Source organism: Triturus cristatus, chromosome 1_1, assembly GCF_964204655.1.
Source record: "Triturus cristatus chromosome 1_1, aTriCri1.1, whole genome shotgun sequence".
In the NCBI taxonomy this organism is placed as follows: domain Eukaryota; kingdom Metazoa; phylum Chordata; class Amphibia; order Caudata; family Salamandridae; genus Triturus; species Triturus cristatus.
In genome coordinates this window covers 10,295,118-10,317,918 of record NC_140579.1, presented here as the reverse complement: position 1 = coordinate 10,317,918, position 22,801 = coordinate 10,295,118, and the positions used below count along the sequence as shown (strand labels likewise).

Sequence of the window (22,801 nt, the reverse complement as noted above, 5' to 3'; positions counted from 1 at the left end):
TGTCAGGGCTGGAAGCAACGCTCACCAGTGTCAGGGCTGGAAGCAATGCTCACCAGTGTCAGGGTTGGAAGCAATGCTCACCAGTGTCAGGGCTGGAAGCAACGCTCACCAGTGTCAGGGGTGGAAGCAACGCTCACCAGTGTCAGGGGTGGAAGCATCGCTCACCAGTGTCAGGGGTGGAAGCAACGCTCACCAGTGTCAGGGTTGGAAGCAACGCTCACCAGTGTCAGGGGTGGAAGCAACGCTCACCAGTGTCAGGGGTGGAAGCAACGCTCACCAGTGTCAGGGGTGGAAGCAACGCTCACCAGTGTCAGGGGTGGAAGCGTGGTCACCAGTGTCAGGGCTGGAAGCAACGCTCACCAGTGTCAGGGGTGGAAACAACGCTCACCAGTGTCAGGGCTGGAAGCGATGCTCACCAGTGTCAGGGCTGGAAGCGATGCTCACCAGTGTCAGGGCTGGAAGCGATGCTCACCAGTGTCAGGGCTGGAAGCGATGCTCACCAGTGTCAGGGGTGGAAGCAACGCTCACCAGTATCAGGGCTGGAAGCAACGCTCACCAGTGTCAGGGCTGGAAGCAACGCTCACCAGTGTCAGGGCTAGAAGTGACGCTCACCAGTGTCAGGGCTGGAAGCAACGCTCACCAGTGTCAGGGCTGGAAGCAATGCTCACCAGTGTCAGGGGTAGAAGCAACGCTCACCAGTGTCAGGGGTGGAAGCAACGCTCACCAGTGTCAGGGGTGGAAGCAACGCTCACCAGTGTCAGGGGTGGAAGCAACGCTCACCAGTGTCAGGGGTGTAAGCAACGCTCACCAGTGTCAGGGGTGGAAGCAACGCTCACCAGTGTCAGGGGTGGAAGCAAGGCTCACCAGTGTCAGGGGTGGAAGCAACGCTCACCAGTGTCAGGGGTGGAAGCAACGCTCACCAGTTTCAGGGCTGGAAGCATCGCTCACCAGTGTCAGGGGTGGAAGCAACGCTCACCAGTGTCAGGGGTGGAAGCAACGCTCACCAGTGTCAGGGGTGGAAGCATCCCTCACCAGTGTCAGGGGTGGAAGCAACGCTCACCAGTGTCAGGGGTGGAAGCAATGCTCACCAGTGTCAGGGCTGGAAGCATCGCTCACCAGTGTCAAGGCTGGAAGCATCGCTCACCAGTGTCAGGGGTGGAAGCAACGCTCACCAGTGTCAGGGGTGGAAGCGACGCTCACCAGTGTCAGGGCTGGAAGCAACGCTCACCAGTGTCAGGGCTGGAAGCAATGCTCACCAGTGTCAGGGCTGGAAGCAACGCTCACCAGTGTCAGGGGTGGAAGCAACGCTCACCAGTGTCCGGGTTGGAAGCAACGCTCACCAGTGTCAGGGGTGGAAGCAACGCTCACCAGTGTCAGGGGTGGAAGCAACGCTCACCAGTGTCAGGGGTGGAAGCAATGCTCACCAGTGTCAGGGCTGGAAGCGATGCTCACCAGTGTCAGGGGTGGAAGCAACGCTCACCAGTGTCAGGGCTGGAAGCAACGCTCACCAGTGTGAGGGGTGGAAGCAATGCTCACCAGTGTCAGGGCTGGAAGCAACGCTCACCAGTGTCAGGGGTGGAAGCAACGCTCACCAGTTTCAGGGCTGGAAGCATCGCTCACCAGTTTCAGGGGTGGAAGCAACGCTCACCAGTGTCAGGGGTGGAAGCATCGCTCACCAGTGTCAGGGCTGGAAGCAATGCTCACCAGTGTCAGGGCTGGAAGCAACGCTCACCAGTGTCAGGGGTGGAAGCAACGATCACCAGTGTCAGGGGTAGAAGCAACGCTCACCAGTGTCAGGGCTGGAAGCGACGCTCACCAGTGTCAGGGCTGGAAGCGATGCTCACCAGTGTCAGGGCTGGAAGCGATGCTCACCAGTGTCAGGGCTGGAAGCATCGCTCACCAGTGTCAGGGGTGGAAGCAACGCTCACCAGTGTCAGGGGTGGAAGCGACGCTCACCAGTGTCAGGGGTGGAAGCATCGCTCACCAGTGTCAGGGCTGGAAGCAATGCTCACCAGTGTCAGGGCTGGAAGCAACGCTCACCAGTGTCAGGGGTGGAAGCAACGATCACCAGTGTCAGGGGTGGAAGCAACGCTCACCAGTGTCAGGGCTGGAAGCAACGCTCACCAGTGTCAGGGCTGGAAGCGATGCTCACCAGTGTCAGGGCTGGAAGCGATGCTCACCAGTGTCAGGGCTGGAAGCGATGGTCACCAGTGTCAGGGCTGGAAGCGATGGTCACCAGTGTCAGGGCTGGAAGCAACGCTCACCAGTGTCAGGGGTGGAAGCAACGCTCACCAGTGTCAGGGCTGGAAGCAACGCTCACCAGTGTCAGGGGTGTGTGTGGTCTTGCAATGGAAGCGTGATCACCATGGCAGTGATGAGTGCACTTAAGGTGTGGAAGCTCTGTCGCTTTTGAGTGTGCTGGTGTTGTGAAGCACGATCACTGTGTCAGTGGTGAGCACTGATGGTGTGAAAGCAAGACCACTGGGCCAGTTTCTCACTATCACTGGTGAATGTGTTTGTGGAAGCAGATCACTATGCGAGCCATAAACATCTCTTCTTGAAAGCAGTGGTGAGTGTACTTGAGGAGTGGAAGCTGTGTATGTGTTGCACGTGTATGATCTCTGCGTCAGTGTCACTAGTGCTTGTGTGATCACTATGTCAGTGTGCTTGTGGAGTGCAGGCTGCACCTATGTGTGCCAGTGGCGAGTGCGCTTGCGCAGATGAGGCATGCTGAATGTCAGCGATAAGTTTGCTTGGTTAGAAGCAGTGGTTATTCTGTTAATGGCGAGTGTGCGTGAGGGGTGGAAGCAAGTTACTGTGTCAGTGTTAAGTGCGCCTGAGATGCAGAAGCAGTGGTTACTGTATCAAGGGTAAGTGCGCCTGAGTAGTGGAAACAGAGATTTCTGGGAAATTACTGCATTGTCGGGTCTGGTGGCTCAGTGGACTAAAGCAGCCACTGGAGGGGCCAGTGTTTGACCTCATGGTCACAGGTTCAAATCCCGGTGGGTCCACTCAGCCTTTCACCCATCTGAGGTCGATAAAATGAGTACCATTGAGTTGGGTAACAATAAACATCTGTTATTCAGCGCCAGGACACCTATGGGTAATCGTGTGCTTTACAAATACAGCTGTTATGTTATTGGTAGCAGATCATCAGACTTTACCTGCGTAGTAGTATTTCAGATCCTTGTATGGAAAAGAAACCACTTCTTTGCCCACTTCGCTCGTTTCCGCTCTCTGGACAACGTAACTAGTCCCTGAAATAGAAAGCGTGAAACATTCGCTGAACATGAGGAGTGACAGGTAAGCAGAGAGAAGACACATTGCCTCATTTATAATACGGAACTAATGTAAAAAAAATAATAAACAGAAACATCATTAACTTTGAGTTATTGTAAACCCTCGTTTCGAGATACACTGCACGCTGCAAAACAGGGGTTTGGTCACCATTGGCAACAGTGCAACTATGTGGTATTTCCGCATGTGCTTTTTCCTTCTGCAGCACAGTCTATAGATTTTACCACAATGCTCTAAAATTGCAGCTAATTATCTAAAGCATGTGTGCAGTAATGAGGTCTCAACGCTGAGGGCGAAAGAGTAGTGGTGGAAGCCTGGTGTTATTTTACAATGCAGTAGGTCTCGCATTTGCGAGAGTTTAGGCTAATGGCATTGTAAATGACAGTGCCTTTTATTTATCTGTTTTGATAATTAACACATAAATGCAAGGCATTTATTGGAAAGAAGAGACCGCCATTGTCCCGGGCTGGCAGGCTGAAAGTTGCAGGAAAGCACATCGCGCGTGCAGTAGGAGAAACTCATTAAAGAAAATAGTGCTTACAGACTAAATAAAACAGAACGTGTAACAACAGAAGTAACAGGGCCTCTATTTAGATGTTCTTGAATTGCATTCTGCTCCCCCTCGGATTCGTCACCACGTAGACTCTGATAGGATTGTTGAAACACTTCCCATATACTGGAGGGGTCAGCAGTTACTTTCCCACTATCATCTGCTATTTCTAATATTTCCCCTGCCCTGCTCTTTTGTCTCAACCTAACGGCAAGAATGTGCCGCACCTTTTCACTGAATTCGTAGCGTTGTGCTTTTTCAACCAAAAATCTTTCAAACCGCTTTGTCGGCTGCCAGCCCTCCTATTTCTGCTTTAACTAGAGCCAGCCGGGACAATATATCCTCGATTGCATTACGCTCATGTACAGCTCCTCCTCAATCCCGATCAGAGTCCTACATACTGCATCTGCTCGCTGTACCTCCCTCTTTTGCCTACGCAAACTATAACTCAAGGTCTCGCCTCGGACTCCCGCTTTAAATGCGTCCCAGACTATCCCAAGACACGCGCTATCTCTATTGAACTCCCAAAATTCCTTGATCAAGTCTCATGTGAGATATATATCCAAACTAAGAAGTGCCTTATGAGGGGCCGAGTAGAAGGTGCTGGCACAATCTTTAGGCTTTAGATACGGCCAAATATCAGTTCATCCATTATTCCTTATTAGGTTAGCTAGAACCTTAATGACCTTCTTTTTACGTCCTGTATACCCACCACCTCCACTACCCCCCAGCCCATTAATATTAAAATCCCCGCACAATATTACTGGAGTTGACCATGTTGCTAGCTCCGAGTTCAGGTATTCCAACACCTCCGGGTCATCCCCAGTAGACCCATATACGGAGCAGACTGTAAAGGTTTCACCTCCCTTCAAACATTCTACCATTGCCCAATGGCCCCACTTATCAGCCAGTTTCCTTTTAATTGAGATGTCCCTTCTCCGAGTAAGAATAGCGACCCCTCTCGTTTGCGTCCCGTGCTGGGTATTAACCATGAGTTGATATCCTAACTGCTCCATTAGTTTACCCCTGGCACCCTCTATTTGTGTCTCTTGGATGCAAAGGATATCTATCCGTAGTGATTTAAGTAAAGTTGCAGCCCGTTACCTTTTGCCCTGATCATTTAACCCGCAAACATTTTTTGAGGCGATTCGGAGATTCATTTATCCAAACAAATTTCCCGCTAGCCCGCAGCCCGAACATTTCTTTGATTGAACCACATTAAATCCATTAGAGCTCATGTTCCTCCCTCTTAGATAACCAAATACCCAAAATTCCCTCATGTGCTGTGCTATGCAATACTGTGCTGTGCCCTTGCCCACCCCCACCCCAAGTGAGAGACCACCCCCAACCCCCCCCACAACCCTTAATGGCAGATAGGTCGGACAGACCTATGTATGGCAGCTGATCTCACATCTCGAGTCGCTGCTGTTTCTCTCCCCTACTTTCTCATTGTCCCTCCATATCCCATCACATGGCTTCCTCAGAATAGACATACATTTAACCAAGTATAGCAAGCGATTAAGCGATTAACTCAGCTTGACATAGACTGGTTCTTGGTTAGTTCTCAGTTAGTCAACAGCCCAAACCCCCACCATAGTGTTTAAAATTCAAGATCAGAAAACACCAATCAGTCAGCGGGTTGACCCCCTCGCAGCGCACGTCCTTCTGCCCCTTTCCCTGCGCCATCCTTCAGTTCTGTGAGGTACTCCTGTGCCTTGATTTCTGAGAAAAACACCAGAGCCCTCCCGCCCGAGATGATCTTCAGCCGAGCAGGGAATAGCAGATACACATGCTCTTCACAGGCTGTGAACCGGTAACCTTCTACAAGCAGTGGCTAGCGTGTGGATAATGCAGATTTGTCAAATTAGATCCTTAGGTCCATCTGGCCAACCATGGCCTTTCGACTGAATAGGAGATGCGCACAATAGGGTTTAATGAACGCGTTGGGGGTTGATCATGAAGCTGCTTTGCATATGTGGACCAGGGGAAAGCTTTCCATTATGGCCTTATTTGCAGCCTTCCTCTCTGAGGGGTGCACCCTGGGTGCGGCAGGGAGGGTTCTCTTTGTTTTTATGGTGGCAAGTTTGGATACACGCGACTATCCATCTAGCAATGCCTGCTACAGATACAGGTGAGGTTTTGCAAAGCCTATGAATAGCTGGTCTGCTTTATAGAAAGACTTGGTTCTGTGGATGTAATACACCAATTAAAACCAATCCGGGGTTTATAAAGCGCGCTACTCACCCGTGAGGGTCTCAAGGCGCTGGGGGGAGGGGGGTAGCAGCTCCGGATCAGTCGAAGAGCCAGGTCTTGAGGTCCTTTCTGAAAATGTGAAGGGTCGGGGAGCGTCTGATGGTCACAGGGAGCTCGTTCCAGGTTTTGTTTTTGCGGATGCGGGGGACCTCTGCCAGGGCGAGGTCGGTGGAGCGGAGGTTCCTCTTGGGTACATGGAAGGATACTTTCTCGTTGAGGTATTTGGGTCCGATGTTGTAGAGGGATTTGTAGGCGTGGGTGAGGAGTTTGAAGGTGACCCTCTTCTCGACGGGGAGCCAGTGGAGGTCTCGTAGGTGTTGGGTCATGTGTACGTGACGCGGTGTCCCGAGGATGAGTCTGGCTGCGGCGTTCTGGATGGTTTGGAGTTTGTGCCGAAGGGTTCTGTTGGTTACGGCATATAGGGCGTTTCCGTAGTCCAGTCTGCTGGACAGCACGTTTTAACTTCTGGGGTGTGGAGAGCTCTCTCTTCTACTGAGTCTGCTGGGGAAAGTAGACTGGGAGCTCTGTTGTTTGGTTTAGGTGAAAAGGGAAAAACACCTTAGGAAAGAACTTAGGGTTAGTTCAGCATACTACCCTGTCCTTCTGAACCTGAATGAAGGGTTCCTACAGTTTGAAGGCTGCAACCCACTAATGTGTCTAAGAGAACTTATTGCAACAAGGGAGGCCACTCTACGGGAGAGGTACTGGAGAAGCCAAGAATGTAAGGGTGCAAAAGGGGTGCCCATATGTCTGGTGTGACTATGTTAAGATTCCAAACTGAGGCAAGGGGGGCCCTGGGAGGAATGGCCCTTTTGAGACCTCCCATTAAGCCTTAACTACTACAGTGTAGAGTGTGGGATCATCTTGGCTCTAGAAGACGAGAAGAGGCTGCCAGGGGACTCTCGTAGAGAGCTAAAGCAGTCAGTCATGTGAAACCATTTTGTGCATCGGCTGCAAATAGTGAACCACATTGGAAACCTTGTGTCGCTGATGAGGGTTTTTTAGGATTAGAGACACTAACCTACAAGAATACCGTGTGAAATAACATTATATGCCCGGCTGCACGTGAGGGGCCCTTGCCGCTACAGAGGAATGACTCTTCAGCCCTACTAGCAGATGAGGGCTGAGCTCTCTAGATGTTTCTACTGACCATCCTTGGTGGCTGCTGCCGACCAGAAGCTATTTTTGATACCAGGCTTACTACTGGCAGTTTCTCTGGACAAAGGCTATTTGTAGGTCAATTGCAATTATTTTATAATGTTTGAACGAGTTATCCATTTCCTTCATTTTGGTGCAATTCATACTATTAAACGTATGTTTTTTCCTTAGCATTGCTTGAACATTGCAGACTCTTAGGTGCTATTGTGGAATATCTTTGCAGTGGCTTGTTGCATCTCCACTTGTAGTATCTTCTCTGTGGCTGGACTTGACGCTTCAAAGATGATCAGATGTGCCCTCAGTAAAACAGGTTTACTGCCGCGGTTTCCTTCCACTGGGCAATGAGGAAGCTCGGCCACAGCTCATATCAAGACTGTGCTCCCCCTCAGCCTGCCAGTCTCACACCCAAATTGACCACCTGTCAACGACATTATATCTCTTCCTCATTCAGACTCCGAATGACTGGAGAGTCAAAGAAGCGGAAGAGCTGGTCCATAACCTTTCAGGTCCTGGGACGGCCAGGGGACAACACACAGATACTGTCTCATACCCCCCCCCCACCCCCCCACCCCCAGACCTGGATAGCTATGCAGCCTCCCCTCCTTCTTCGCCAATTGCTCTAGTCATTCTTGTTACCTCACCATCTCCCCTGCTTTCTTGATATCCCAAATGCCTCCTCCTGCTCCTTGCCTATTTCCTCACCCCTTCCTGCTTTGCAAGTTCTACCTGTTTCCGTAGCCCTGCCCTATGCATCCGCCCTAAACCTGCTCCCTGCCCTATGTATTCGCCCTTAACCTGCTTCCTGCCCTATGTATTCGCCCTTAACCTGCTTCCTGCCCTTCCAATACTTTTTCTCTTCGTTCTGCCACTTACCAGGACTCTACTTCAGCAAGTCCCAGTCATCTGTTCGGCTCAGCATTGTCCAACATTGCCTTTGTCCACATGATGTCGCTTGGGCATCTGTGGATGTTTGAAGTAGGTGTGAGGAACATTACCACATACCTTGCCACTGAAATGCGCCGGGTGCACCAAAATACACCATGTCCTTGCTGAATCCACCACTGATGCCCAGCTGGCACATGCCCGTCATCTCGTAGTAAGTGTTTGGGTTGCACAGTTCGTAGTAGTCATTCTGCCAGTCGTCGTTAGTGTTATACCTCAGGTCATTGCCGCGCATGTAGCACTTGCCAATCATCCTGCGTGGCTCATCTGTGTTTATCAGCTTCGTGTACCTGTGTGCACAGACCTGTAAACAGCAAAAACAGATGACATGCGTGAGTGCATGAATCTTGAAACACCAGAAGGTGAGAGTGCACACCTGGGTGCAGAGATCTGTAAATAGCAGAAACAGAGATCAAACCTGTGCACATGTATCTGTAAACACCTCAAATCTGATATCACCTCATATAAAACTTGTGTGTGTGCACTTCAGAATACCTAGAAATAGCCCAACACACATGTGCAGAGATCTTAAATCACTAGGAAAAGACATCACACTTGTGAGCACAGAACTACAGGCACCTGAATCACAGATCGATCTCTGGTGCCCGTACAGGGCTAATATTAGCAATCCTTGGAAACATTCAGATATCAAACTTTTGTGCACAGACCTGCATCGCCAAATGTGGGTATGCACGTCTTTGTGCACATAACATAGAACACTGAAACCCACATTTAATGTCCTTCACGCAATGGAACACTGTGTGCAAACTACATCTCAAAACATAGCGCTGCAAGCGTGCAACCCGCCATAATATTAGGTGGGCACATGTGGCTGTCGCGACGGTCTAGGGACTGGGGGAACGGGCAGCGCTTCTGCTGGCGGATATGGACAGGGCGTTCGATTCCTCGAGTTGGGTTTATTTATTTGCGCTCCTGCGGCGGCTGAACTTCGGACCGCGTTTCCTGTCCTACCTAACCCTGTTATACACTGACTTGACGGCATCGGTGCGAGTTGCAGGCTCCGTTTCTAATGGGCGGGGCACCAGGCAGGGGTGTCCGTTGTCCCCATGTCTTTTTTCTCTAGCAATGGAACCCTTGGCTGCTTGGGTGCGGATGGACGCTCAAGTGTCCGGTTTTGAATGGGCGCACGGACTGTCCGATCGCATCTCCTTTATGCTGACAATGTCTTGTTTTTCCCTACCAACCTGGAACGAACGGGGCCCCGGTTGCTGTGTATCATGCAGATCTTTGGGGAAACGTCGGGTCTATATATGAACCCTCGGAAGTCCACCCTGTGGGTGTTGGGAGGTCGGGCGAGCTCGGTTCTTGGGCATCATTGGTGCAGGTGGTGTATGGGGGCATGAAATATTTGGGGTGTATCTGTCCGATTCTCCTACCACGGCTTGGGAGCGAAATCTTGCAAGAGTATGGGAGCGTGTGCGTGGCGATATTAAGACCTGGTCCCACATGCCTCTCTCCATCTACGGCCGGTCAGCCATTTTTAAGATGGGGTCACTCCCGCAACTACTGTATCAATTACAAAATCATCCCTCTCCGATTCCCCCACTGTGGTTCCGTCAGGTGAATTCTGCCTGGGGCAGTTCCTTTGGGATGGTGAGGTGGTGAGGGTGGCGGTCCAGACGTGCTTCCTATCTACGTATTGTGGGGGGCTGGCAACCTCCGATATTTGCACTTATTATGTTGCATCACATCTACTTGTCTTAAATGAGTGGTGGTATGGAGACAGAGCGGACCCAGCATACGCCGCAGAGCGGCACTGCATGGGTGACCAGCCCTACACACTATTCTTTATTCTGCACTGTTGAGGCGTCTCCTACCGTTGTTTTTCAGCTTTGGAGGCAGGCATTGCGGAGGATGGGCTGGTGGAATAGATTGACTCGGGAGACCCCATTATGGCACAACGGCCACTTACCGCAATTGCGTAGTCTCTCCGGGTTTCGCGATTGGGACAATATTGGGATATCTACTCTGGGGAACGTCATGCGGGGCATGATTTTAAAATCCTTTCAAGACATCCAGAAGGATTTCCAAATGCCAAAGACTCAATTCTTTAAATATTTGCAATTTAGGCATGCTATCTCCCCCAGCTTGGCGGGTCTGGACTCGCTGCCGGAGTTCAGCGCAGTAGAGGCTAAGGTTTTTATGGGGGATCTCCTAGACCATAAGATATCTAAAATGTATCAGTCCCTGGTTACGCACTGTTGCCCCTCATTGCAGCGTCTGAGGGAGGCCTGGGAGGGAGATGTGGGTCAGATGGAGGAAGAGGACTGGACAGCAGCTTTGGCTTCCCCGCGAGGGGCGGCTATTGCGGTGAGCCTGCGGCTTATTCAATTTAAATACCTCCACCGGGTTTATTTTACCAGGGTTAGGCTCTGGAGGGCGGGCTTGGTGGTTTCCCCGGTGTGTCTCCATTGCGGGCACGAAGAGGGGACCATGCTACACACTTTATGGCACTGCACAGTGCTAGCACGATTCTGGAGGGGAGCTCTGGCCTGTCTTTCTGAAGTACTGGGGTGGGAGCTTCCTAATTCACCGAAGCTTGTCCTCCTTCATGTGATGGAAGGGATCGGGGGCAAAATTTATAAGCGACATCTCATGCTCCTAGGCTTTACTTTAGCGAAGAGTGATATAGCTAGAGCCTGGAATGCAGTGGTTGCCCCCTCGGTTTCGATTTGGAAAAATGGTCTGGACTTTTGTATGGGCCTCGAGATCCCCCTATTTGAAGCTAGAGGGTGCCCCCGGAAGCACTATATGATCTGGAGGCATTGGGCAGATTATCGAGGCCTGGAGTTGGAACCACAGCGGAGGGCCGGGGCAGAGACCCAGAGTAACCTGTTGGCCTCTCCCGTTCCCTGCACTTCCTTATGTGTTGCTCGCAATTCCTCAGCCGGAAATGGTATGGTGGACGTTGAGCTCTTGATGGCAGTCTGGGTCAGTGATATGTTGTTCCGGAATAAGGAGACGGTGCGCTGGGGGTGGAGAGGGGGGGGGGATATTGGTTGTTTGCAGGGATTCATTTTATTTGTATTGCCTTTCATATTCTCCTGTTCTTAAATATGCAATACGGTCAAAGTCAATTTTTGTATCTTACATGCGGCAGCTGTCTCTGGGATTCATATGTGCTCTTTTGACAAATAAAATCTGTTTTTAAAAAAACATAGCGCTGCAGCAGATTTAGCAAGAGACGCCCTCTGATGATCATCAAGGACAACAGCACTACATTTGCTCTTCTGTGTGATGTTTTGCTACGTGCTATAGCGCAAAGGCAAGCCAGCAGAGACTAGTTTAGGATTTGTACACATGCTACACCCTCCAGTAAAAATACCTGCGTGTAGATAACAACACAGACATCACACCGTCCCAGGACGTCTGCAAGAAGCTTGGCTACTACTTCCTACTTCCATCTGAAAATCAAGGCCCTTTACGACAACTTCAGCGAAGATACTCCAGAAATCACCCTCCCATCCAGCAGCGACAGCCTGCCCACCATCATTACCTGGACACCAGTCACCACCGAAGACACCACCGAGACCATGAAGAGAACCCACTCAGGAGCCCCCAGGACCCCAGCCCGCCTCACATCTTCCACAGAGCCGCAGCCACCGTCGCACCTGAACTACGCCACACCATCAACGCCACTTTCGAATCTGGCATATTCCCTGATGACTGGATGCGGGCTGAGGTCAAACCCCTCCTCAAGAAACCCTCGGCTGACCCGAAAAAGTACTGGCCCATCTCTTTCCATCCCTTTGCAGCCAAAGTCACCGAAAAATTTGTCAATGCCCAGCTGACCACCTTCATTGAAGGGAACGCCATCCTCGACTCATCCCAGTCCGGATTCCGCAGCAACCACATACTGCCCTCCTCGCCGCCACCGACGACATCCGAGTGCTACTCGACCAGGGCCACACAGCAGCCCTCATCCTGCTAGACCTCCCCGCAGCCTTCGGCATCGACTCCCAACACACTCTCGAAGCCAGACTCCACGACGCGTGCATACAGGGAACCGCCCTCGACTGGATCCACTCCTTTCTCGCTGGCAGAAACCAAAGGATCAGACTCCCATCCTTCCTCTCCGAACCCACAGAGATTAACTGTGGAGTAGCCCAAGGATCATCGCTCAGCCCCACGCTCTTCAACATCTACATGGCCCCTTTCGCCGCCATCGTCAGACAGCACAGGCTCAGTATAGTATCCTACATCGACGACACCCAGCTCATCCTCTCCCTCACGAAGACCCCCAACCACACACCAGACTCAGCTTCCACGAAGGGATGAAAGACATCGCAGCCTGGATGAGCAACAGTTGCCTAAAGCTCAACTAAGAGAAGACAGAGGTCCTCATCCTTGGACCCTCCCCCACCAACTGGAACAACACCTGACCTGGTGGCCCTCGGAAACCCACCCACCGTGACGGACCACGCCCGAGCCTCAGCATCATTCTAGACTCCTCCCTCACCATGACCCGCCAGATAAATGCCATCGCCTCCACCTGTTTCAACTCCCTCTGCAGCCTCTGCAAGAACTTCAAGTGGATCTCCCCCCCGAAGCTAGAAAGACCGTCACCCACGGGCTAATAACTAGCAGACTGGACTACAGACACGTCCTCTATGCTGGAATCAACAAATCCCTGCTACACAAACTCCAGACCATCCAGAACACCACAGCCAGACTCGTCCTCGGCACCCCACGACATGACCACATGACCAAACACCTGCAAGACCTCCACTGGCTCTCTGTCAAAAAGCGAGTAACCTTCAAGGTACTCACCCATGCCTACAAATCCCTCCACAATAGTGGACCCAAATACCTCAATGAAAGAATCTCTTTTCACTTACCCAAAAGAAACCTCTGCTCCACCGACCTCGCCCTAGCAGAGACCCCCTGAATCTGCAGAACCAGAGCAGGCAGAAGGGCCTTCGCCTACATCGCAGCCAAGGCCTGGAACAAACTCCAAGTCAACATTAGACACTCCCCTACCCTGCACACCTTCAGGAAGAGCCTCAAAACCTGGTTTTTCGACTGACCCGGAGCTGCACCCCTCCCCCCAGCGCCTTGAGACCCTCACAGGAAAGTAGTGCGCTTTAAAACACCTGATTGATTGATTGATTGATTGAACACAGGGGATAAACATGTATGAAATGTGATTTTGTGTAAAGCACACATCGTATACACAGGTCCATCAGGTGTTACACCACTTGACCCCTTGTTTCCACCTGATGTCACTAGGGATTTGGAGCAAAGCCAGATCAATTCCTTTATTAGATCTGAATTTGAGTCAAAACCTTTGGTTTTTGTCCTGGCCCAGCCCTTGCACACATTCCAGATAATTCATGTAAAGAGATTTAGACACAGCACAAGGGCTAGAACTTTTAGTGCAAAACAGATTTTGCCCACAAACTTTGCTGCTGGTTGGTGCCCTTCGTACTGAGTAGAGGATAGTTCATGCTCTTTGTAGTAAGAGCACCAACTAACCTCTACTCCGTATTAAGAGCACCTACCATCCTCTCCTCCGTAGTAAGGGCACCAACCATCCTCTCTTCTGTAGTAAGAGCACCAGTCATCCTCTCTACTGACGAGAAGAGGTTGGGGTTCTTAGTGCAGAGGAGGAGGGGGTGGTTGGTGCCCTTAGTACAGAGGAGAGGCCGTTCGCTGCCCTTGGTTCAGAGGAGAGGGGGATAGTTGGTGCTCTTACTACAGAAGAGATGATAGTTGGTGGCCTTACTAGAAGAGAGGTTGGTTGGTGCCCTTACTAGAAGAGAGGTTGGTTGGTGCCCTTAGTAGAGGAGAGGTTGGTTGGGGCCCTTAGTAGAGGAGAGGTTGGTTGGTGCCCTTAGTAGAGGAGAGGTTGGTTGGTGCCCTTACTAGAAGAGAGGTTGGTTGGTGCCCTTAGTAGAGGAGAGGTTGGTTGGTGCCCTTACTAGAAGAGAGGTTGGTTGGTGCCCTTAGTAGAGGAGAGGTTGGTTGGTGCCCTTAGTAGAGGAGAGGTTGGTTGGTGCCCTTACTAGAGGAGAGGTTGGTTGGTGCCCTTAGTAGAGGTGAGGTTGGTTGGTGCCCTTAGTAGAGGAGAGGTTGGTTGGTGCCCTTACTAGAAGAGAGGTTGGTTGGTGCCCTTAGTAGAGGAGAGGTTGGTTGGTGCCCTTACTAGAAGAGAGGTTGGTTGGTGCCCTTAGGAGAAGTTGGTTGGTGCCCTAGTACACAGGAGAAGATAGTTGGATGAAAACTCTCTTGGGGATAACCACTTTGCCAGCAAATCCATCGCACCCCTCTTTTAATTCCAGAACTTACTGCCAAGAGGTCTTGGAGTGGACGATAAAGTAGTAAATGTTTTAGTGCAGATGAGGCTAGTGTGCAGATATGGATGGAGCAAGATCTCAGTACATAAGAGAGGATTGTGGGAGCTCTTAGTATAAGTGACAAGATGGTTACATTTGCTAGTATAGCTAAGGGAAGTGAGTGCTTAGTGCAGTTAGGCACAGTGAAGGTCAGTAAAAGTGAGGGCATTATTACAGTTCTTAGTATCGACGTGAGGATGGCGAAAGCTCTTAGCAGGAATGGGAGGATAGTCACAATTTGAACACAGACGAAAGGAGGATGAGGTCTCTTATTACAAACAGGATTGTGAGAAGTCTTAATAAAGCTGTGAGGATGGTGAGAGCTCTTAATACGCGACATAGGATGCTCCCAGTGCAGGGACGAGTACATGGAAAGACGGCAGTTCAGATAAGAGGACGAAGATAGCTGCTAGTACAGAGCACAGAATGCTTGACGTCATTACGCAGATCATTCTTGCATGAACTTGCTTCACCATGCCGCACCCTTCTCTCCCTGACCTGTGTCATGGCAGCCCTGCACACAATGCTTACCAGAACTCTGCCCGCAGACGGCTGGCTTGCGACTGTCACACCCAGCCACATGTCCTCAACGATGCTGTCCTCAGTATCAACTGAAAGAAAATGTGTATAATGATGAGTAATGTCAAGTGGACCTTTCCTGCCTAGAGACAGCTATAAACAGCCCCTGGTTAGCAGCCCAGCTTCTTATGGGGTGTAGAGTCTTGCCCCTAAACAACGTTCATGCTCCAGGTAGGATGGCGCTGCTTAAACTGGAGCACCATATGTTCTGTATGTTTGTTGAGGTAGTCCTACCCTAAAGAACAGTAATACTCTATTTGTGAGATGGTATGATCCAACCATAACCAGTCCTACTCCATATGGGATGGTATGATCCAACTGTGTTACAGTAGTGCTTCACCTGGCAGGATGGAACGAGGCAACCCCAAAATACGGTTACAATTCTTACCTAAAACCATTACCCAATTTAATGCAAAAAGCATTCTCTCTTTTTTTTCATGACATGCTTCATCCAGGAATGGTTGTGCTGAATGTGAGAAGATACTGCCCCAAATTTCCTAAATGATCCTAACGTACGTGGATCTGCAACAAAGTAAATACTCCATCTCTCTTGCATCCGCCCACAAACCTACTACAAAGGTGATGGGAGGAATGCTTGTAGATTGTCTAACCACCGGTAATCGCTCAGGGTAGCGTTCCAACCCACCATTATTCACCCACTGTGCCTACCTTATGCAAATCAATACCGACCATTCTGTTTAAAATAAAATACGTTTATTAAGACATATATTCATAAAATACAAATAGCAAAATTGCAAACATCATTAAAAACTAACCATTGATGTTTAATAAATATTTATAAACGTGCGTTGCCTATGGCAACATCAAAGAAATGGATATTAGTCAGAAATGCAGTTGCCTCATTCCCTGACCAAAGCGGATATATTTATTTAAAACATATTTTTCAAAAATTCTACGAGTGGCTATATAATAAGGGCAATCAATTAAGATATAGGAGATAGAACATTTTGTTTTTAAAAAATATTACGAATGTCATTATTATCCCTAGTCCTATTGTACGATCCAAGTTGAGAGAAAACTGTATTGCAACCACGCCGCATTTTGAGCAATTCTAAGCACATTTTAGGGTTTGGAAGATTTGTCAAATAGGTAGGGAAAAACATCTGCCTGACCAAGGGTGTTAAATGTAAACATTATGAACGGTTTCTTAAGAAGGTATTCCATATCCAGCTTTTAGGAAGCGTTAAAGGTGGATTCTCTCAGGGTACGTTTGTTGGGAAATGGTACCCATGGTCTTATAGTGTCAAAAGTACTATCCATGGTTTTAATTACATTGGCTCTTTTGAGAAGTCTCATAGCCCATTTCCTTTCACTTAGGAGAATCTCTTCCCAGCATAATTTTAAAAAAGTTGATGCCTCGTCTCATAAGGCCAATTTATTAAGGAAGCTTAAGAGACGTGAGCCTGGCATTATTTACCAAGATGTAAGATTAAATTCTCGGCAGATCCCAAATATGTTTTAACACTGTACTCTCTTCAACTTCCCGGGTGTTCCTGGATTCCGATAGCCGAACCTCTGCTCCATACAGGGCCAATGGCAGGATTTTACCTTCATAGGCTTTCGAAAGAGGAGCCAATGAAAAAAGCCTATGTGTACGATTAAATTTGATTAAGTGCCCGGTTTGTAAGAGGTCTCTTTCCCTTGTTATTTACATATGGTTGACTCATTTCAGTTTTTTTTTTTTAAAACAACAACCCTAAGTATTTATATGAATTGACCTCCTCAGGTCACTTTTCATCCAGTAATCATTTTGGCTTAATTTACTTTTTCCCAAAGATCATAATCTTTGCTTTGTCTAAATTTATTTTTAAAATGTTTTCCCTACAATATGTTGATACAGTGTCACGTTTCTTCTGTCGGCCAATAGCTGTACAATCCAATAATATTGGATCATCCGCTTAACGGAGACAAAGAATATGATGGGACTGCATTTTTGGTGAAAAAGACTGTGTTGCTTTCAGACCAGCTGGCAAGTCTGACATGTAGAGGCTAAAAAGAGAAGGTGCCAATACGCAACTTGATGCAAGCCATCCACATTAATTCTATCAGATAACCACCCCCGAGGAGTCCAATTCGACTGTGCCCAGTCCGCTCTATGCAATGACTGTGTGAAAAATAAAAGATCTCAAGGAACTTTCCCGTCTCCTAGTTTCTCCCAGAGCCACCCTCTTTCTACCATATCACAGGCCATGAGGAAGTCCACAAAACAACAGCACAGCCTCTGATTCACTGACAAAGATTTCTTAATGATAGCCCAAAGGGCAAGACAGGGATCAGTGGTGGAGCGGCCCTCCTAGAATCCTCTCCGTTCAATCTGATGAAGGTTATTTGCCAACACCCACTCAACCAGGTGAGTTAGTAAACTTTATGAGAAAATTTTTTCAGAAAAATCTAATAGGATGATTGATCCATAATTCCACAGTGAGCTTTCATTGCCTTCTTTCAATATTGGCTGAACCACAGAGCCCTTCCAAATATCAGGGAAGACTGTGGATTTGACAAATGTAGAAGTATACCTGCCCACCATTCACTGTTGGACTTAGTGACAAGAGCCGGTATAGTGTCTGGACCGGCAGCTCTACTCACTATAAAAAATATAATCGTGGATTGGATTATTTCCCAAAAAAAGCAATCATATTGGATGACATCAGTTAGAAGTACTAGTGGGAGAGTCTGTAAAGCTGATGAGACATATAAAACATAAAAATAGGCTGTCCGTGTATCTTTCGCGATCACACATGGCAATGACCTTCGGCAGTTGTTGCTCACGCTAGTTACTATTTTCCTTCTTCTGATCACTTGATTGACAGACTTCTTCTTTTGGTATATTAGGAGAGTCGTGTTTAAATTATCACTGTATCCTGCGCAAATCAGTTTTTAATTTCTCACTGGAATGGTCAAACCACGATTGAGATGAGACCCTCGCTTCACTCTTAATTCTTAAAAGGTGATGGCTTGCATTAATTCAGATACAATCGAGTACATTTCTCATATGAGTCGTATGCCAGGCTATTTTATCCTCCAATAGTTCATAACCAATATTAATATCACCTGCGCCCTGGTAGGCGGCAAGATGTTGGAGATGAAATTGGTCAAGGTGTGTTGTTAGCCTTCTAGGAAAGCTCATATTAAGGAGAAGGAATTTGTTTAGATGAAGATATTTCCATAAAACTCGAACTTTCTTCAATTGCCCAATGAACGCTTCTATTGAACTCCAATACCTTAAAAAGTTTTTTAAAAAACAAATTTCCAAACAAATACAGATCTACAATCTATAGAACAACCATGATGACCTTATTGAAAAGTTTGTACGGCAGGAGAATCATTGTGGAAACGGTTATTTAAAGATATTAGGTATTGACAATACTCCTCATAACCTCTCGTGAGTTTGATATTACTCAGCTCAGATACTTGACTGACTTTTCTCTTCCAAGTCCACTCTCTGGCAGTCGTCGGTCAGTGCTGTTATGGGGCAGTAGTACAAGGCGCCCGTCCTGTTGGCATTGGTGTTGGGTGGGGCCACATCCTGCGGTGCTCCAGCCAAGAGCCTGTGTGGAAGAACCAAAGAGGTGTTAGAATCAAAACAATATGTTGAACCTTGGAGAATTGCCCAGAATAGTCACTAATCATCTATTGGTATCTGTCGCACCAGTACCACCTGTCATTCACCAACAGCGAGGGCGCCACACATGGCTCTTGCGAGGCCGGATTCATGCTAGATTATCAGGATGTCCACATAAGATACATTTACATAGAATTAATCTGAATAAAACGAATTTAAGCAATCTGTGCTTATCCTGAAAACCTGGCATGGATGGGATACTCTTGAGTCTTCTCTGGACTTTTCTAAAGCACTGCGGCGTGAAAAGAGTTAAACAAATAAAATATTTGGGCCCCACAGTAAATCCAGAGCATTGTGAAGATTGTAGGTGAGAGGTTGTGACGGCTACAACTATAAAAATATTGTGGGGTGCTACAGCCCCAAACTCACCATATACTGCTCCCACGGGTGCGCACCTCTCTCCCCGATCACCGTCCACGAGCAGGAAAGGGAAGGACTTTCTTCCTGCTCAGTGGACACCAATACAACCAACCCTGGAGCTGCTCTCTTGCTGGGAGCAGCTCCAGGATTGGTGGGAGCAGGCTAACCCATCGCTCATTTTTAGGCTGGGGGGGGCTGTGCCAGCAATCAATTGCTGGGTGCACACTGCGCATGTCAGGCTGGCCGTAGCAATAGAGCCATCCAACACCGACATGCGCACTGCAGAGGCAGCTGTAATCCTGCAAATGCAGAATTCAGCCCCGCCCCCTGCCCCTGCACTTCAGCATTTATGTAAAATGGCATTGACAAACCATTTACTTATTTGTGTGTGCCTGTTGCGCTCGCAGAAGTAGGGGCGACGTTCCTCTCAAACGGAGGAGCCACTCCTGGTGAGAGGTGGAAGCCCGGTCACACCATGCTTGCCACCCCTCCCCCCCATTCCCCCAGGTCTTCGACATCAGCAAATAGCAACTGTTCAAGAACACTGCATGGCAGTCACTTATTTAGCTACATATGCCCTGCCCTGCACCAAGGGACAGGGCCTTACTGTGGTAGTAAGGCCAATCAACAAATAAACCATCTGCCCAAAGCCAAGAGGAGCTTCAGCTTGTGGCATAGGGCATGCTGATTGCCCCAAGCCCAACTGGTGGAAAGGGTGGGCCAACGCAACCCCAAGGTTTTACACTGTGCTCTAAGGCACATCTCGCCCGATCCCACGCCAGCTACAGGCCGCAGGCCAAAATGCCAACTAAGCATCCCTTTTTCCCCACACAGAGAACATGCATGCAGTTAATAATTCAGACACGCTACTCAAATAAACCGACCCTGTTCCTCATGATACTAGCCTCAGAACATGACGAAGGTTCTAAAATAACACATTGTACAACTATCCTAGAGCCCGACAACCTTTATGGAAGCAGACAGAGAAGGCACTATCTGGCTTTCAAACCCAATATGTGTCAAGTATCTCACATTATGGGGTGGAGGGGGCCAGAAGGAAGGGAACAAAAACGACTAGCACTAGTCTCTCCCCTGAGGCGGAAGCCGGGGGCTTTTACTTAGCGGTTAGCAAATTGTTTTAACTGTTGTCAATATATTGTGAATACCTTGCGGTTTTTAAACATTGTGAATTTTGATGTTTTTAAACGTTTTAAAACCTATATAAACCTTCTATTGCTGCCACTTACCTGATCACCGCCTCGCCTTCACTCCTCGCGCGTTGCTGCTCCCTCGCGCCGGGAAGGAAGGGGCTGGCCATCTTGGGTGAGGGAGGGGTAGCGCTGCAGCTGCTCGCCGCCTCCCGCCCTCCCAGAGTATTTAACTCAGCTGCATTTCGCACAGCGCTGACTAGCACTAGTCTCTCCCCTGAGGCGGAAGCCGGGGGCTTTTACTTAGCGGTTAGCAAATTGTTTTAACTGTTGTCAATATATTGTGAATACCTTGCGGTTTTTAAACATTGTGAATTTTGATGTTTTTAAACGTTTTAAAACCTATATAAACCTTCTATTGCTGCCACTTACCTGATCACCGCCTCGCCTTCACTCCTCGCGCGTTGCTGCTCCCTCGCGCCGGGAAGGAAGGGGCTGGCCATCTTGGGTGAGGGAGGGGTAGCGCTGCAGCTGCTCGCCGCCTCACGCCCTCCTCTCACGGATAAATGGGACAGACTACTCGTCCGCGCAGCGGGCGCGCCGAAGGCGCGCCAAAGGCAAGCCCGTCTGCGCCCGTCCGCGCCAAGTCCGGGCCCAGGGCCATGACCCCTGTCTCATCTCCCTCACATTTGAAACAATCATACGATCGCTCCACTCTTATGAGGCTTCAACCTTCCCCATCCTCAAGCTGCGTCATATATGTCCCCTCACTGCTAAATAACGATGCACATCACACCTGCTTACACTGTAACACCATGATCAGGATGTACAACACCAAGGTATTAAACTATCAGGAAAAGGATACTGAAGAAGCGACCATTCTCATGGCACTCATTAATGCACGCTCCCTAGTCAAACACAGCCAAGAAATCGCTGACCTCATTCTTGACAATAACCTGGATGTGCTGTACATCACGGAAACCTGGACAGACGATGCCTCAGGCCCCGACCTCGTGGTGGCAGTTCCGCCCGGTTATAAAGGACAGGGTTGGCAAAAAGGGTGGGGGCATAGCGATAATAATTAGAGAGAGGCTAGAAATCCGAACAGCACCCATTCCTGACATCGCTTGTGAAGCTATGTATTTTAACATAAAGCTCACAGCCTTGTATAACTATAAGGGTGTACTTCTATATCGTCCCCCGGGGAACAAAGCAGACTTCCTCGCCAACCTCAGTGTATTAACAGAAGGCATGGCTACAGATGAATCTATCACAATAATGGGTGATATGAATTTTCATCTGGAACAACTGACTGATAGGGACACCGACGCTCTCATCTCAGACCTTGAAATCATGGGTCTCAGACAACTAGTCACAGCCCCCACTCATAAAGCAGGACATACGCTGGATGGCATCTTTTCCAATGCAGAGGGCTTACATATATTACATATCTCGCCCATGCCTTGGACGGATCATTATGCCATCTTCAGCAGTCTAAAACTGAAGGAAGTAGTGAAGAATAAGGCTATAGCTCCAACAACCCTTCCCTTTAAAGTCTGGACGAATTTAGACCAGGATAAATTCGCCACACTACTGGAAGAAACTCGCCCTACTTTATCGGATGATCCTACCACCGCTACTAACCAACTTCATGTCTGGTTCAGTATGGCATCGAATCAACTGGTACCTACTAGGCGTTATTCCAGGAACAGGAGCACCCCGACAGCACCTTGGTTCACGGATGAACTACGAGCCCAAAAACAAATATGTAGGAATAAAGAAAGGCAATGGCGCAGAAGTTATGATGCCAAATCCAAGACAATATACAAAGAATCACTGGCCATCTATAAATCCACGATTGCTGCTGCCAAAAAAATATATTTCTCGCAGCAAATTGAATCCTCAAAAAATTCTAGTAGACAACTATTCACTATAACAAAAACCCTGTCTGGTAATGCTCCAGATCTACTTCCACCTCCGTCCCAACCACTTTGTGACGCGTTGTCAGAATTTTTTTTACTTCAAGGTTAACAATATTTATCAAGCCTTTTCCTCCACAAATACCGGCAGTAAAGCTTCTCCTGTTGACATCAGTCCCAGTAGCTCGTTGTCCAGCTTTAGGACTCTTTCGGCTGATCAGATAACCACCATTATGAAATCCATCAAATCAGGCTCGGCCTTGGACCCTTGCCCTCCCGCAATGTTCTCCTTGGCGATGGACACTACCATCCCTGTCATCACACAGGTCTGTAACACCATACTGACCTCCGGGATATACCCAGATTGTCTTAAAAATACGCTGATCAAACCTTTATTGAAAAAACCCGGTCTTGATACAGCAGAACTCAAGAACTATAGGCCCATTGCTAGTCTTACTTTCCTAGCTAAGGTGGTAGAAAAGGCAATGAACCAGCAGCTCTCCGAATATCTAGAGACTAATCTTCTCCTGGATGACACTCAGTACGGCTTCCGCAAATATCACGGCACGGAAACTGCCCTTCTCAAGGCAGCCGAT

General features: G+C 48.8%; 1 protein-coding gene across 2 annotated transcripts in view; it reads right to left on the bottom strand.

Moving 5' to 3' along the window:
* The window catches only part of ITGA3 (integrin subunit alpha 3), a 271,979-nt gene that overhangs the window by 107,041 nt on the left and 142,137 nt on the right, over positions 1-22,801 (bottom strand). For both annotated transcript variants that reach the window (XM_085613769.1, XM_085613860.1), the window contains exons 2-5: positions 18,577-18,704; positions 15,088-15,167; positions 8,261-8,504; positions 3,165-3,257 (exon numbers count right to left, since the gene is read on the bottom strand). In XM_085613769.1, the coding sequence (XP_085469895.1) occupies positions 3,165-3,257; positions 8,261-8,504; positions 15,088-15,167; positions 18,577-18,704 (545 nt within the window). The remainder of the gene's footprint in view (positions 1-3,164; positions 3,258-8,260; positions 8,505-15,087; positions 15,168-18,576; positions 18,705-22,801) is intronic.